At 35.0% G+C, this 18,964-nt stretch overlaps 1 protein-coding gene across 1 annotated transcript in view; it reads right to left on the bottom strand.

Annotated features, from left to right (window-relative positions):
• LOC145668371 (uncharacterized) overlaps positions 1-18,964 on the bottom strand; it is a 523,871-nt gene that overhangs the window by 125,265 nt on the left and 379,642 nt on the right. Inside the window, exon 3 of the mRNA XM_081736149.1 lies at positions 17,258-17,935. Within this exon, the coding sequence (XP_081592275.1) occupies positions 17,258-17,744 (487 nt within the window). The 5' untranslated portion in view covers positions 17,745-17,935. The remainder of the gene's footprint in view (positions 1-17,257; positions 17,936-18,964) is intronic.

Here is an 18,964-nt window from a genome sequence, read left to right as displayed (position 1 = left end):
TTAAGGAATTACAAAATAACGTCTGCCATTTTATCTTCTTCCTAGACCGAGAAACGAACATTAAAACCTCAGCCTCAACTTGAGAAGCGTTTCAAGACATTTTCCTTGTTGACAAAGGTTAATTTGGACTGTTTGTAAGTTGAAAAAGGAAATTATGAGTAATTCAACTAATGATCGACTCTTCATACAGGCCTTCTTAGTACCAGGATTAGTCTTACATGAATGGTTTTCAAGTAGTGAACAGTTTTCGTGCAACATCATGTAAGTGGTCGGCGTAGGTAAGTGGTTACCGCATTGGTTTTCTACCAAGGTGGTTCTGGTTTGAATCCTCGTAACTCCGAAATTTTTAACGTGCTTCCATTTCAATTGCAATCCATATTCAGTCTGATATGCAAGATCTTCTCCTGTAGATAAGGAAAGAGATATTCGAATGATAATTATGGTGGACAATCGAAGTAGATCCATGAATAGAGGCAAAGATTTACAAACTTATTTCGTCAATTGTTCCAGATTTGATAGTTTCAAATACGTAATTTCAATTCCTTTCTAACTCAAGTATGATTTCTGTATTTTTCTTTCTTCTCACATGTATGTAGTAAAACGAATTACAATATCATTAATTTATATACTACTCATTGGACAACAAGCTCCAATACAACAGAGATTAATCTCAAAATGGAGAAATTTTCTCTTAGATGAACTCAACAGGAAAAGCTTGATTTAGTGGCGCAGAGGCTTAGTAACTGTTGTCTCCTGGTTGAAATGATAGGTGAAAATTGGGTTTGCATCTGTCCAGGCGTAGAGTTATAGCAGTAAGAAGGAGACAGCTGTTGACTATACAGTCATTGCTTTAAGCAACGTAGTTCTATGCCCACATATTATGTTGCACTTGTAAAATTTGTTGGAATTAACTTGTCATTGTTCAATGACACAAATGATCTTCATAATCACTTGGAAGAAATCATCCAATGGATGGATTTACTTTATCATTTCAGGGGGCGCGGTGGCTCAGTGGTAGAGCGTTCACCTCCGGTGCTTGGGGTCCCTGGTTCGATCCCAGCTCGCGCCGTGTGGACTTTGTGGTGGACAAACACCGTGCCCGTGGTTTTTCTCGGAGTTCTCCCGTTTCCTCCCACGTTCTTCATTTCACTCATCTCTCATCATCACCGTCTCCTTTAGCCTAACCGGCATAACCGTGGGACGTAAAACTTAAAGATTTCATTTCATTTTTTATCATTTCAATATCATAGTTAAATTTTTGGCATAATATCGTTTAAAGAAAGAGCATACGTTGCATTTAGGAAAGACAATCCAAAGCCTCAAATTCATTTTCTTCCAATAAAATTCCTTCATTAGCATGAGAAACATATTCCTTTACATTATTGCTCAGTAAATCTTCAATATCATCTTCATTGTCTATGTCACACAATATTCTTCTCACACAGTTTTTGACACTATTTATACTGTTCCACCATGTTGCTCCAATACGTGGCATAGGTTGCTCATGCTGAAATTTTTACGCTCATACTTCTGGGTAAAACAAAGATTTATGGCATTTATGCTGTTATCTCTTAACCTTTCTTGAAACTTCTTACAGACAGTTAAAAGTACTACAGGTGAGGACACACAAGCAACTCTTAGTTCATTTTCAGCCAAAGTGTGACATAACACTATATAACCCCGAGCCCTTTAATTATTCTAAAATATATTTGTTTCCGCGTCTTACAGGAGAGAGAGAGGGAGACGAACTGAGTGACTGAGTAAAGCTAATTTTTCCTACTTCACCTCTTGATCCTTTCTAAATATATATCAATCAATAACAACTTATTAAAAGTCTTTTGTTCCGTTTATTAACGTCATGATCGTTATGTTGATGAAGGATGAAAATGGGTTCAAGTTTTCACTTTAAAAAAAAAGAAAGAAAAAATGCACCATAAAAATTAAAAATAGACAAGACTTTAATTAAATACCGTATCCAGTAGGAAAATAACTTCCCCCTATATATAGGCACACATTTTCTATTCATTAACCTTTTTCCCCCTCCCCATTTGTCAGTTTTTTCTAATTAGAGATAATGTCATTATTCATGGTTGGTTGGAGTAGAAACTTTTTTCTCTCTCTTTCTACTAGAAAGTTTATTTTTCTCTTTTAGTTTTCCTCTTGAATGGTGGTAGTGGAACTGATACTGGTAATGTTTTAACTTCACATTCCTTGCTACAGCAGCCAGGGGAGTGGTTGATGGACTTTCGGTGTTCACAATCTCAGGCAAATGTCCAGGTTGCCAGATACAAAATAGAAAAAGGAAAAATGCATTATACGATCGATGCACCCATGCACGATATTGACGATTTGGTAACAGCGATTATCATAATTAATGTTGCCCAATAGATGAGACAAGACATAAAGTTTCCTCATCTTGTCTCGTCTCCTTTTGTATATTTTTACAAAATGTATGTCCTGATTTGTTTCTTAATTTCATCTATAAACTATGAGAATCCTTCCACATCAGGAGGGATTCACGAAGGGTGTTATATCACAATATTTAAACCATATTTATCGTTGGAGTATATTGTGTAATGGTTTGCGCATCTTTAACCTTTCTACGTCCTGCCAGAAATTAGAACGAAATCGTAGACTCTCACGTTAGGGTCCTAGTAACCCCCATAATTACCACAGAGTCATGATTTACACATCGTTGGAAAGCTTATGGAATACCACTTTCAACGAGATAATATTTGTGCGATTTCTACCCTATTCGTAGAAGGAGAAGAAGAAACAAAAATCCTTAAAATATGAAAAAATAGAATTTGTGAAATCCTGGCAACCCATGCAGTCACTTACCCTACGCTGACAAAATGATGCTAGTGTGTAGGCAACACACTTATGACAATAATATAAAAAGATGGTAGCCATTACTGCAATACAAAGTGAGTTAAAAATTCAGAACGAAATTGCTATAAAAACGCCCTCTATATCGTTTTCGAAGGGCTGTTGCAGACCTTCGCGTTGTCGGTCCTGGGGACAACCCTAATTATCACACAGTCATGATTGATACATTGTTGGAAAGCTTATGGAACACACCCATTGTGCAATTTCCGTCTTATTCGTAGGAGAAGAAGAAGAAGAGGAAACGTCCTGAAAATAAATATAATTTGCGTCAATAATTGGTCAACTTTGTCTCCCTCCTCCTCCCATATAAGCAACAAGTACATATACAGGGTATTACCATGTAGTGGACTACTTCATTGTTTCACATACCAATTTTTATGAGTGCACTCCAAGGGGAGAATGACCCCACACACACACAAAAAAAAAAAACACAAACTACTCTTACCCTTCCGCCGTGGTACTCCCCACATACATAAAATGCATATCGACGGTAAGCTTCATCCTTCAGAAATATATTGATATCAAAATTATGTTCCTAGCTTATCAGGGACTGAGCTATTGACCTTTAAAGCCTAAACGCAGCAGTTGCATCAATGGGCGTTTAAAGGTTTTAAGCGTTGATAAATGCTCTTCATTGTGTTCACCTTTCACCTAATTTATAATTTGTTTCATTATGTATGAATCATACATCACTACAGCACTGTCTGAGCTCCAAGACTTAAGTGAAGTAGTGTTCCCCACGAGACTTGTAAATAACCTTGTCTCGTCTCGAATTTTAAAAATTACTTCTATCTAAAAAAAAAAAAAAAATCTCGTCCCTCCGCCTTTACACATGAACACTGAGGCAAGATTAGAACGCACGGGTCGCACGGGTAACACTAATAATTTCGTAAAGTTCTCATGGAGAGGTACATGATCTAATCCAGATAGTTTTTTTATATTTCATCTTTTTTTATACTTATTTTCGAAAGCGTTAGTTCTCTTACCTCAATTGATTCTTCTCTATGAAAAATAAATCAGTGATCGTCCTTCAATTGTTACTTTTTAAATAAAATAATCCAATTATAAATACAGTATAAATCTTATGCTCATTTTAGGAGTACATTCAATCCTGATCAAATTTGGCATATAAATAGACCTGGGGTTTGCGATATGACATCGATTACAGAAATTTTGTATAATCATCCATCCCCCGAAAAACTCATCGGCAAAAGTTCTTAATGCATATTATTTTTGTTCCGTTACGGTCCTCAAATTTGCGGAGACTAATCTGGTGAGTCCCCATATTCCCTACGCAGTGTACCGGTACTGTTTTGGATTTTTTGTTATTAGGATCTGAAGTTAGTTTTGAACTTTTAAAAAAAAAGAGGGACAACGCCTATTTTTATGGAACTGGCTATATTTTATCAGAATCACGTAGAGGCTATGATCTGAAATTCTAAATTATTTTACTTGATCATTATTAAAGTCAGTAAACTCCTATAATCTCGAAATCTAAGTTGATTGTATTACTAAAATGACTTGCAAAAATATTTGGATTTTTCGTGGAAAGCTGTATTCACTGATTTGGAAATTACGTACGTGTAGAATAGATTCAAAATAAAATAAAACACATGAAAACAGATATTATAGTGAAGATAAAGTGTAGATAATATATTAGATATTATAATATATTAGATAAAGTGTAGATATTATAATTATTGTTATAGAAGATCTTTATCTTCACTATTATGCTATCCAAATTCTGCAATAAGTGAGGCTCTCAAAATGTATGTCATGACACCTTGGTGCTCTCCGGTGGGAGTATACGTAGTTCGGATTTCAGGTGAAGTTGTAAATCAAAGTCTCATACTGTATCGGGGTTGAAAAGGAACTTTAAAACTTTGAGAAATCAAAACAACATCCTAATGCATTAATCAGGAGCTATGAATTGCACATTTACTCAGAGATCAAGCATCTTCATTTCTAAGCTTCACTGAAAAAAAGGAGTTCATAAATCCTTTTCCATGCATTATCTTAAGAATGTACTTATGTTTGTATTATGTTTCTTTGCTATTTCATAGGAAACAAATAATGTAAGTGAAAGACAGTTTCGAAACATCAAGACATAAAAAGTTATATTAAGCCAACAAGAGTCTACAACACTTTACGGATACAAGCTACAAATCTATCTTTGCACATGAATAGTTGAAGGAAGGTTTACTTCTCCACTCTTAGATTGGTGGTGGAAATAAGAAACAGTAGATATTACTCCACTATTGCCAACTATGAAACCATACTATTACTAGTTTATTCAACATTTATTGAAAGAAAAATTATAGTTTTAATGACACCGGTTCAGTGGTTTCAAAACAGGAGACCAAAGTGGGTACTCAACAGGAAGTCCTCGACCAATCTATCGCCTAAGTAGAGTTATATCGAGATACAACTTGACATCTCAATGGTAGTGAGGTGGGATCTGTGTTTCTGCAGTAAAAAAAGTCCATCATCATACAGAGCTTGGATGACAGGCAAAATTCTTCTCTGAAGCATATCAAGAAACGCCTCATCAGTTACAGTACGCTCGAAGCAGAAGGGACCAATCATACCACGTACTGATAGACCACACCACACAACAAACCCAGGTAGATTCACTACCCTGTTCACATGAGCGTAAGGATTTTCAGGAGCCCAATAGACACAATTGTGGCGGTTCACAGTACCGTTAAGTTTGAATTGTGCCTCGTCACTCCACACAATCATCTCTACGCAAACATCAATTCCGCATCTTTGCTAACCGTGTGCTGAAACCATTTAAAGTACTCCATCCTTCGATTTGGGTTGTCCTCATTCATCACATCTAGCAATCTTCGAACGTACACTTTCTATTTTGCCCTCTTCAGAATGCGTCTTACACTTGACCAACTCGCGTCACTTTCGCGCTTTCTGGTTCACTGATTTTTGCAGTGATCGGGTGAAATGTTGCAATACCGTAGCACTGGACACAGGACTTATAGCTGTTCGTGGCGCTGTGGTCGTCCGGATCTTTCCTTGTGCACATCTTGAACTGTTCCGTCGGCTGCGAATTTATTGTGAATGCGGACAATTGTTCGACATGTAGATGGCGGTTTTCCAAACTCTCTCTGCCAATGCCATTGTACCTCGTAAATGTTCTCGTACTTTCCGTGCCAGTTCAGTTGCGTTCAACAAACGATAAGCGAACCTCAGCTATTGTTGCTACTTGACTGTCTTCTGCTGCACTGGCTAATATGATGACTCTTTCCACCACCAACCACCTGCGCAAACGCGCCATAAATTGCCACCTAAGCCTACTACGACAAATTTAATACCTTACACTACACTACGCATTAAATTAGTGAGTGTAAGTCTTTTAGTTTTGAAATTATTTAATTTCAAACATTTTGGACCCCTCTGTACAATAACTATGATTTATTGTGCTAACTTCTGAGAATAGTTAAAATTACAGTCATTTGACTTGATTTCTCGTTTGTCACTCAAATTGTAGATTCTTATCAGCGTTAGAACACAACAAATTTGCCGAGCATAATATGTAACTAAAAACTTATAACTCGGTAATCAGAATGAGTAAAGACTTTCCATATTTCTTACACTGAATATGTATATTTATCTTTAATAGACAAAAAAGTTTCTCTCATACTGTAATTTCCAAATTGCCAGGATATATATATAAAATAGCAAGTAACTTTCTTTTATCGTTATTTATAACATTGTTTAGCTTTTAATATACTTCAACATATAACATACTGAAAAGTCAAATATTCAAGTGCCATTCTAGATGAAAAATCGATGTGCAAACATGTTCAATTTTTATCAGAAAGGAACTCTAAATCTCTCTTAAGATCTTTGAAACGATAACAGTTCTCGTAATACGTATGATTAGCGTCACGCACTAAATAGAAATGTATGAGATTCGGTAAGACAACGTGTCAGGATCACTTCATCTCGTCTGCCAATTTTGTGGATAATTTTGGAGTATTACCAACAAGTAGGCCATAATTTGTAGTACTCCTTAAAGAGAGGATTCAAAAATGATTTTTTGAATAGTTTGAAATTGAGTAAACTGCCTTAGTCTTAGTCGTGTTTTGCCTCCATTGGAAAATTTATGTATTTGTTCGAAATAGCATTTGCTGCTGTTGCTACGATTGAAGGTAAATGGCTATCCAAAACTGAACCTTTGTTATGTTTATTATTGCATAGTAATATTACAAATAGTATGTGTATCACTGGTAGAAGAATATGTATCACCGTTGAAAGAAGGTAACAATAGATAAATTCTCTAGTAAAAAATGTATTTTACAGTACATGTTAATATCCATAAATAACATAACTAATAAATAAATAACTAATATCCATAAATAAATAAATAATTTATTCCAGCGAAATAAAAACTATTATTTATTATTGGCATGGAACGACATACTTTTCAGCGATAGAAAAATTAATTTTTGTTGGTTTTCTCGAAAACTACGCATAAGAATTTACGCTCAAGCATAGAGTTTTTTTCAGTTTGATTATATCTATCGATCAATTACTTTGAACATCTTTCTCCGTTATTCATAAACAATATTGAAATATGTAAAACACTTCTTCTAAAAAAAAGTTGGAGAACGTCTTATCTTTGTAACTCATTATCTTAACAATAATGTTTGAGGATTTATTACTAAGAAGGGTTGTTTCACGACGTGTATTTTCATCTGTTATCTAGAAGAACACGCAATGTTAATTTTTAATTGTATACCATTAGGTGCGGTAACCCATCAGCCGAGTGAACTGCATTTACCCCATTCTCGTTTCCAAAACGTACTGTATACGCTCTTTATTCTCTGAATAAGCAAAGTTAAACTCGAAACACAACAGTACATATATTCTATAGATTTGAATTAGGGCTCTGTGTTAGCCTAATGTGGATGATACTATAAGTAAATGTTTATACGAGCTATTTGAAATTGAACAAAAGTACAAATACTAGGTCATCATAATTATAGTATCGCTATTCAGAGGACTCCGGAGTCGTAGTCAAAGGCGAAGTAGCAATTAAACTTGATAGAAAGAAATTTTGGAAAATGCAGAAGCAATTTGGTGTGGTAAACCAAATTAGTTCCAATTCTCGTCACCAGTGTAGATTGTGATGCTTGACAACGCCAATTAACTGTTTTATGGAAGAGAAACAGCATTATTGATTCTAGATGACAAGATAGCCTATAATTATGTTCCCTGTGGTCTCATGGCATTCATTCATTAGAAGTCCTTGATATTGCATCAGCAATTATTGCTCTTGAACGACGACTCAGGTGCTTAGGCAAGCACGCAGTATTGGTTTCAGGGGTGACCCGGGGGAAATTACTCCGGGGCTGTGAATTCTCTCAGAGCAAATCTCCGATCGTGCTCAACAAAGGTTACCAGTGCCTTCGCAATACTACTTTAATATCCTATGTTTTAAAGTTCCCCTAAGATAAATCGCCTGAAATATCTGCGTGAGTGTGTTTCAGCAATCCAGCAGTACCAAGTACCAATAGTGTAGTGTTGTGGCTGTGGAAAAGTCAGAGGAACTTCGTTCAATGTATCTTCCAATACCTCGGGATCGAACCCGAATTATCCCCACTCATAACACGCATCATAGCTAATGAACCACAGGAGTATTAATAGGACTAGTAGTCAATGCCACAAGACTCACAGGGAAGATAATTACGGCCTTTCCTGTCATTAAGCATCAATAGTGACATTTTTCTTTCATACCGCACTTAATTCGCGATGTACAACGCCACAATTTCATCTGGTGACAAGGATTGGAACTTACTTATTTACCACACCAATCACTTCTCCATGTTGTCAAACATACATATACCAAGTTCGATTGCATTCCATTCACTGGTTGCGTCTCCATAGTTCTCTCAAACTTAGTACAGGAATACCCCAAGAATTCACATCACTGTAGTCCGCGTCACCTGAATTGGCGTGCGGCATCAGTCAATGAGCTCGCAGTGCGCTGTTACTAAACCTTCAGGGAGGAATCTAATCATTCATAATTCTCCACAAATATGATCAAAATCAGTTTTAAATGATTAGATTCCTCCCTGAAGGTTTAGTAACAGCGCACTGCGAACTCATTGGTTGATGCCACACGCCAATTCGGGTGACGCGGACTATAACATAGTATTAAAATATCGATAAATACAAATACATTGAAATACTCACAAATACAGGGAACCCAGATACAATTAGGAAAAGTGGAATGAGAAGCTATTTTATTTATATTGCAGATTGTTGAGATATGTGTATTTGGGATCACGGGGGCTCAGTAGTAGAGTGTTCACTGCTGGTGCGTGAGGTTCTTGGTTCGTTCTCAGCTAGCACCAAGTGGGATTTGTAATGGACACACACCGAGTGTGTGTATATTTTCTCTGACAAAATTGTGGGACTTAAGCTGAAAGATTAAATTTTTTCTAGCATATCCAGTAGTGTGTCCAAGAACCTGATATTTAAAAAAAAAAGCATTAAATGTTGAAATTTTTCTCTATAAAAGAAAAAATTGTTACGATTATTTTAGACAAATACCATTTCCACAAAGTAAGCCTTCTTAATCCCTCCCACTTATCTTTGATCTAGTGACTAGCGCGCGCATCTTTGGTGCAAGGGGTCCCTGTGAGAAAATATTACATTTCAGTAATTCGGATTCCTCCTTAAACTCTAGGTCTATCTTTCATAGATAACCTCGGCACTGAAAGTAACGCTAAACTATAACAAATTACAAGCAACCAACTCTTTTCGAGCATATATTGATTTAGCTCCTATCGCCTGCGCATTATAATTGATACAAAGACAGCCTAATTCTCAAAATATTACATGTGTATTACAGCTATTTTATGCAAGAGTCTTTAATTACTTGACAGATGTCAAAACCTTAGCTCAATTATGCCTAGATGCATCCTGCTGTACGCAGATGACCAGAACATAAGGTCGTATAAGGTTCTTCGGTTTGATTCGTAGTACCAACATGATAGCCCAGGTTGTAAAAATTCAATCAGCCGAAATACTCTCTCCTGCTCCTACAATCATCATCCTGTACACAAAGTATCATTGTATGCAGCTCTTATCTACGCAGACATTCATACGAAGAAGAAACTTGACACCAGTTTACTTCATATCCCCCCTTAATTGGTCGTTAACAGTTTTTTTTTTAAATGTCGCTACAATGCTTTATTTTTGCACATTTCTTTTCGAAAAACCCTGTATATGTATTTGTATTGATGTTAAAATTTCATGAATTATTTGCCAATATCTCCCAAGCCTGTAGTTTCTTTGGGAAGACTCATCCAGAATAGAAAGACATTAGATTGTCATGAAAATGGCCCGAATCTATCACTTTCCAGTACGAGGTGCTTATTCACAGTAGTACTCAATAAATAAAGCCAGATAAGCGCATCCCAACGAACATTACGAGAAGTGATTGAGATCTCAACCAAACTGCAGGTCTCTCCACAATCAGTTAGAAGTTCTACTGAAGAATTAAATTGAAGTTGTTAGATGATTTCTATGCTTCGGGTTCTTAGGTTTATCCTATTTTATTCATGTATAGTTAATGAAAGCATTTCGTGTTTTATTGATTTATTTATTTTTACATTGCCAGCAAAAATAAAATAATTTTATGGGACCTAAAATGTCCCAATTTGAGGGCTAGGACCTATAATATCCTAAATTAGTCTTTAGAACCTCTAACGTCCTAGATTGCCATAATTTTTACTTTTGAAATATTCTTCTATACTAATACAATGAAATAATGTGCGTGTGTGTGTCTGACATCAACTTATTCCATAGAAAAGAAAAACCTAGAACCACCAAATTTCGTACACAGATTAATGCTAATGAGATGTAAGCCAGTACGAATCCCCTTTTTCGATTTTGCGCTCAGGGAGTGGTGGTCAGATTTAGGATGGGAAAGTTTCTGATAACGCCGTGCGTATATGCAACCCCCATTACCTCATGATTCTGCGGGCTTATATAACAACAGAGGATAAAAACCGAGGAATGGAGTAAGGATGTGAATCAAGAGTCGGCTTTCTCTTTTTAACCAAGTTTTTATCCTACTTTGAAATAAAAATGATTTTTATAACGTAGGAAATATCAATCTTAGCCTTTAATTGTCAAACAATTTTCAACAATGCAATAACAAGGCTTCTTCTACACGTTGTGTTCCTTTGTAATTTGTACTGGGTAGAGGTTCATTATAGCTCTGAACAAGTTATGCTACTTGTATACCTGATTTCAACTTCAGTAATAATTCCTGGAAAGGGAAGTTTTCAATTAATATTTTTATTCTGTACAAAGCTAGATTAAAAGTTACTAAAATAGTGTTAAAGGATCAGTTTCGAAGTGTCTAATCACTAAAATACTATTAAAATATAATCAAATGTGCTGAAATGTCCTTTTCAGTAATGTAAAACAAAAATCGTTAACATTTCTTTAAACCTATAAAATCCTAGAATACACTTTTTAAAAGCCTAGTTTGTATTCTTTGAACCTAAAAATCTGAAGCCTAGTGATTTCTGTCAGGAAACGTTTACCGCTAAGTGAATCCATGTCAAAGAAAGCTAACGCTCTCACCTTCGGTGCGAGCGGTCCCGGGTTCGATTCCCGGTGGGTGCATTCGGTCGTAAAAGTGTGAAAAGCTTTTTCAGGCCAGCCATCCTGAATGAGGTTTTCGTCGTTCATACCAGACAAATGTCGGGGTGGTACCTCACATATAGGTGCCAAGCCGCTTCCTTCCTTCCGCAATCCTATGTTCCTTACCTTTCCCCGGATAGTGTGCTCACCGAAGGACGGCATCCCTCAAAACGTGACGGGCTAACATGGCCATAGATGCCGAAAGCCCAGAAATCTAAATCCTAAATCCATGTTAAGAAATGGTTATCGCTATCTCTTTCCGTTTTATCCATTAGGGTATTAGTGTTGTAACTGAAAATTCGTAATTTTCACCGTTTCTGGTTTGAACAGATTGATAATAGTAGAAACGAAATTCATTCTCCAAAAGCCGTTTGTCGCTATTTGTTATCTTTTTGTTCTATGGCGATAAACGTTGAAACGGGATATGATTATTTTTACCACTTCCGGTTTGAATTCATTGTTAACGGGGGAGATGGAAACTATTCTCGGGACGTTGAGTCGCTTACAGAAAATCGCTTCTCAATATCTCTTAGAATTTTTGCTTTGATATCTGTTAACAGACAGATAGACGATGAAATGGACGGGCAGACGTAGCCGTTCTGTAAAACTTCCACACTTATACACAGCGTAATTTTGAAGCCTAATAAGTGGGTTTCGTTTCACAGTATGAAACTACAGTAGCGTTCCAAACCATGCGAATACAGTACTCAAATTTGAAGTAGTACATCTTATTGCCATAGAGTAATGAGATCAAAGTTAGTACCTGTTCCTTGGATGCTTTTTCATATCAAAAGGCCATTTTTCGCTCTCCCTTATTGTTTTGCTCTACTGCGGTAAAGGTGGAACGCAAAATCGTTGATTTCAACAACTTTCAGTTTGAAAAGAAAGAAGGGAGGAAGACGCTGAATCTATTGCAGGAAACAGTTTTTCTCTATTACCATATTTGTTCTATGGCAATAAATGCTGAAATCGAACATTGCTAATTTGAACTACTTCCGGACAGAACAAAGAATTAATAGAGGAGTTGAAACCTAGTTCCTCGGAAGCTGAATCGATTACAAGAAACCGCATCTCGATATCTCTTACCGTTTTTCCTCTATAGAAATGACCGGTTCTGTTAAAGTGTTGTGGATAGTTATGTTGTGTTATCTTCAGGCGCTAAATCGATTACAAAAACCTGCTTTTCACTATCTGTTACCGTATTCGTTGTATTTTATAAGCGCCCGAAATGACTTATTTGTACTCTTTCAGTTTGAATAAAGGGTTAATGCAGGAAATGGAACGTATTCTTGGGACGCTAATTCAATTACAAAACGCCGTTTCTTGATATCTCTTACCAATTTTGCTATACGGAAACCAGTATTGAAACTGGAGGTAATAGTATATTTGTCTTCTGTATTCGGTATTTGGCACTTCTGTATTCGGTAGAGTGTTACGGATAGACACGTTTGTTGTCTTGAGAAGCTGAATTGTTTGCAAAAAAACTGCTTTTCGCTATCTGTTACCGTTTTCGTTCTGTGGCGATAAACGTTGAAACAAGAAATGGCTAATTGGAACCACTTCCGTATTGAATAGTTAGGACGCTGAATCAAATGCACAAATTCGCTTTTCGATATCTCTTACCATTTTTGCTTTGATATCTGTCGAGAGACGGACTGACGATCAAAGCCATTCTATAAGCCTTCCGACACTTATGAATGGCATAGTTTGGAAGTCTAAATGCAAGCAAATACTGGCTCTGAAATAAGTGTTGGTTCGGTAGGATTTGGATGTTCGCCATGATGATATGTATTAGTGGGAGCATACTTCATGGATCACGCATGTTTTTACGCCGCAGCCAAGTCCTGCAGCGATACTCAGTTCACTCTATTTTATATGCATATCTATATATAGGATAGGCTATCTTTATCCCAAAACTTAGACTTAATTCATAGCTCACATAAGTGGAAAGAAAGTCGTTCTAAGAACTGTAGAAAGTCTCAATGGGGATGATTGGTGTTTTGAATCAAACCAAATGCACTTTACAAAAGCATAATGAGAATTTGAACATCTTAATGTATTTGTTGTCTATACATCTACGAAAGAGAAAAAAATAGACGTAGAATTAAAAAAATGTTTAGAGTATGATTAAAGCCAGCATATCCTGTTCATATAAACTCAACCCTTTTACGTTGGAATTATTGATTCATTTTCATTTTCCATTCCTCATAAATGTAAACTGTGGGGAGTGAGTAACAAGAATAGCCATTTGTTTGCAACAACAACAGAAACTGAAATGTAACAAAACATTATAAATAGATTTAATATCTTCATTTGTTTATTACTTAATTCGAAACAGTAAAAGAAAAAAATCAACTTGTGCACATATGCTGTTTCAAAATATTACATAAATTACATAAATTACATTCTGTACAAGCCAACCAAAATGTATTATTATTGTGCTGTATATATTTAGCACTCATAAAGATGTAATTAGCATTCTATGTACAAACTAGGTACAAGATTACTGTTTCTGTTATGTATATGAATAATAATTAGTTACTCAATAAAGATTATTTTTAGCTTGAATGTGTTAATGTCATGTAACATGTCATGTTAAATATTAATCTGTTGATTGCAACTCCTCTATGGTAAAGGCATGAGCAGCATGTTGATATATAAACATTATGACCAATAAGATTTGGTCTACAAAGTATTACAACCGAAAGAAAGTTTGGTGTTGAGTGGGCATAGATAAGTGTTATCATTCTTAATGTGTAATTAAGAGTTCCAGGTTTAAATTTGGGGGTTTGGTATCATGATTTTTAAAGGGATTTTTCATAAAACAACCAGATTTATTATACATCATATTTGAACGATAAGTTTGCCTTCATGAGAATTACCCTCCACATTTCATTACTAATACTTCTACATTAAAATTGGTTTGTTATTTCTACAGTATTTATATCTTTGTTATAAATAAATATATAAATTTCACAACATGGATTTTTCATAAGAACTTTAATAAAGACTATCCTGATTCAGATACGATTTACAGAAGAGGAATATAATAGAGGTCTACGCGGATACAAATTTCAGCAGAAGTCCATATTATTAATGTAGTTTTTTCTTTCTTACGGATATCTTAAATGTTCTTTGCGAATTGTCAATAAAATTGTGTGTTGGTGAAGAGAATATTTTTTTGACTCTTGTTTGATTACACTGTTAATTATTAACTCCTTGTCTTAAAATGTCATTACTAAAGATAACAAAGTATGAAGAAGAAAATAAAATAAAAATATGAATACCAAAAGATCAAAATATTTTTTTAAATGTGAAATTTTTCCTGAATGTTGTATGTTATATTTGAATTAGCTTATTAAAAGATGCATCTGAATTCATTTTGTTTTCTATACTACCGTCTGTTATAGATAGCATTCCATTCCGTAGTTTTCTTGATTTGGTATGTATTAATGGAGACTTCCTTTGTCTTCGTTTAATCTACATAATAATAAGTAGAGATAATGTAAAAAATTAAGTGAACAAAACAATCATCCAATTTTATTAGACTCACCCTTAGTTTATAAAATCTAAGAAATAAAAGGTTTAAAATTCTTGAGCCTTACATTTGAGTGGTTAGAAAAATATCTGATTTTTATTGATGGACTCACAACCAGCTAAGGACTTGATGAAAGCAATCATATTCTACCAGAGCATGAAACACAGGAGAAAAAGATTGAAGCAAACATTATCATCTGATACACTGTTTTTAAGTAATTGCTTCTAATCATCATTCCTTCTCTCTTTTGCCTGTTTAGATTAAAGTTTGTAATCAACTTTTCAATAACTGTTACCGATTTTTTTCTTAAACTTTGCATACAGACTAGTCTCCAATATCAATAAAATATCTAACCTATTGTAACGTAGGCTTTGTACCTAGTACATTAATTACATCAAAATTAGCGCAAACGGAGGATTTGTTTACAAATGATTATTACAGCAAACACCCTTACTCTCACCACAAGGTAACGCATTATGATATCAATATTGTTTTCAATATAGAATTCCCTTAATTTTTATGTTGTGGGCAGCCCCTTTTTTTCGAACAATAGATTTTTTAAATGTCACCCCAAAAAAATTGCTGCTGTTGACCAAAGTACCTGTAAAATGTATGTAAATACGGTCCTATCTATACCTCTGATTATTTTAATTGCATGTTTAGTGCATTATTTTAAAACGGCATTTAAACAAATCTTCTTTCAGACGCTTTCATATTTACATAGGTTTACAAGTCAAGAAAGTGAAAAAAATGTTCTGTATGTATTTTATAGTACGAGAAAGACAAAAATTAATCAAAATAAATTATATAAGGAAATGTTACTTTGGAAACCTGAAGACCGGCAGTAAGATATGATTCTTCAACTGGATATCCTTTAAACCTGGAAGTTCGCTTACTCACAGAGATAATCTGAAACAATGTTACGGAATTCAATATTATCTACGTAATAAACATCGCTAACTGAACGACATACGATATTTGTTGCCGTGAGTACAGCATCTGGACATGGCAGACAGATTTATGGGGTGTCTCATGAATCATTCGCTGGGAATGTATGAAATTCAGAGTTGATGCACATTGACTGACAGTATGTTGCATTGTTATCATTCATCAAATGCTTTTCTAAATAAGAATACTAACTAATATAGTGTACTTCTTACGAAATACATCATTCAAGATGATTTTAGTATCATTCCTCGTAACACAAAATAACATAAATAAAAAATTGCATTCAGCTTTCCATAGCTTGACCATTCCTATTTTCAGTTTCCTATGCGAATTCTTTAGGCAACAATTAAAATATTTAATGTTACATATCACGAAAAATTGAAATTAAGTTGAAATAAGTTCAATCGCATTACAATAAATTTAATTACCAAGTATTTATCCAAGTACTTTATTAGAATGTTTAACCCACTATAATTTACCAATCTAGCATTTAGCTCCGCCTAGGTACCGGTATTGTTAGGTTTCTTCTACGGTATAGAACAACTGAGTTCAACTTTCGGAAAATATACATATAGTTCAGATCGTGAGGTAAACTTACATTTCATATAGCCTGAGAGAGACATTAATCTGCAAATAAACTAGTATTTGCACTAACTAACTTACTTACTAACTAACTAACTTACTTACTTACTAACTAGCTCTATGGCCTATGGAACCCAGAGATCCAAAGCCGAGTTCACAAAAGCTCTCCATTGACTTCTATCCTTAGCCAACTCGATTTAGTATCTACTTTATATTCCTATTTCTGCGAGATCCATCTTTTCTTCCCACCTGGGCCTAGGTCTTCCTAATGGTCTTTTTCCTATTGGATTTCCAGTTAAAATTTTGAAAGCGTTCCTACCTTCTCTCATTCTGGCTATATGACCTGCCCACCTAAGGCTCCTAGATTTGATGACCCTAACAACGTTTCGTAAACGATATAAATTATATAGTTCCTCGTTATGAAGTTTACGCTATTCACATTCCCGTTTTTCTTTGGTCCGAATATTCGTCTTAGGATCTTGTTCTCAAACACTTTCAGTCTTGGTTTCAGTTAGTATTAGCACTGTAAGGCATAATAAAGATATTATAATAGCAAATAGTTTTGATGGATTACAAAAATAACAAGTAAAAACAGAAAAAAAAAACAATTGTACTCACCCCATACATGTACACTCCACCCATGTCCCTTTTCTTGGTCATCTGATTTGGTATCCCCTTCAGACTCTCGTTCTATGTCACTTCCGGTCTCAGGAAGAGTACGCCATTTCTTAATAAGTTCCGTAGTTCGAGCACGGGTGCGATCACATGCTTGTCGCCAGTTATTGATAAATTTTCTTGGAATCCGCGGAGAACCCATGGAGGGCCTATTCTCCTTCTCTGCACTCTTTTCTTTGTTCTCTTTATCATTTATTTTGTCAGTTCCTCCTTCCTTTTTCTCTTTATCTTTATCCTTATCCTTATCCTTTTCTCTATCCTTCTCTCGTGGTTCCTTGTCTTTTTCCTTATCCTTTTCTTTGTCTTTTAACTTTTCTTTACTTATATCTCTTTCTTTGTCTTTCAGCTTTTCCTTACTTTTGTCTCTTTCTTTGTCTTTCAACGATTCCCTGTTTCTGTCCTTATCTTTCAATGTATTTCGTCTTTCCATTCTTTATTATTTTTATTTTACGTTTAATTTTCTTTTTTCGGTCAAATAGTTATTAATAACAATACTGCGTTAAATACCGATTATAAATCATCTGCTCATTTTCTTAACTAAGATGTCACAAATTGGACGGAATGAATGAACTGGACGAAAATACTATCCACACAACAGAATTCTTTCTTTCTTCTCACATTCTGAAATGAAAAATTAAAAGTATGTTAATATTCATATGATACATAACACTGCTACTAGAAAATATAGAGTTAATTGTTTAAGAATTAAGTTAAAACTGAAATATAATACCAAATATGCTACAGTGTCACTTTAACTATTATCAATTGTATTAAACTAAAACTGATCTGGCTTGTGATTGAATTACGGGAAAATGGCTGAATCGATTAAAGTCATGTTCTGGATATACTTATCACTTACAAGCTGCGTTTTTGTCATCTACGAGCCTGTTTTTTATCACCTACGGGCTGGTTTTTTATCACCTACTAGCCGGATTATTTATCACCTACGAGCTGGATTTTCTAATCGCCTATGAGTTGTTTTTTTTTATCACCTACGATCTGCGTTTTGTCACCTATAGCTGGGTTTATATCACCTATGACCTGGGGTTTTATCACCTATTATCTGGGTTTTTATCACCTATGAGCTGGGATTTTATCACTTGAGCTGGGTTTTTATCTCCTACAAGCTAAGTTTTTATCGCCTATGAGCTGGGTACGTCGAACTGGGTTTTTATCATGTTACTTTAAGTAAAATGCGTATCCTAAGAGGGAGCAAGGGACAAAAATTACTCGTAAAATTGAGTATCTCACGATTCTGTTTAGTTAGATTAGGAAGAAATTAGGGAAGGAATTTAGTTAGATTGGGAGAATATTTAATAATATCTTCATTAAATATAAGTGAACCCATGTCCGAGTATGTTTGAGAATCTTCATTTTAAGAGAAAGGGGATATTTTCTATAATTCAATGTTTCTACTAAAAATGCATTATCTCACGAGTCCCTCAAGTTGAGAAGTTGAAACTCGGTATATAAACTTGTTACTAGAACCCAGTCTTTCAACTCCCCAGTCCCAGTATTAGGCTATGCCTGGAATTAGAAAAGGAAGAGTCGTATAAATATGATGATTATAGATCAAGTATGATTGCACTATTTTTTCATATCATTGCGTATTTTTCATATATTTATTTTTCTTGCCGAGTAACCTTTGTA

Source organism: Thermobia domestica, chromosome 13 (assembly GCF_964235325.1).
Source record: "Thermobia domestica chromosome 13, izTheDome1.hap1.1, whole genome shotgun sequence".
Classification (NCBI taxonomy): domain Eukaryota; kingdom Metazoa; phylum Arthropoda; class Insecta; order Zygentoma; family Lepismatidae; genus Thermobia; species Thermobia domestica.
This window is presented reverse-complemented; position numbering and strand designations above follow the sequence as displayed.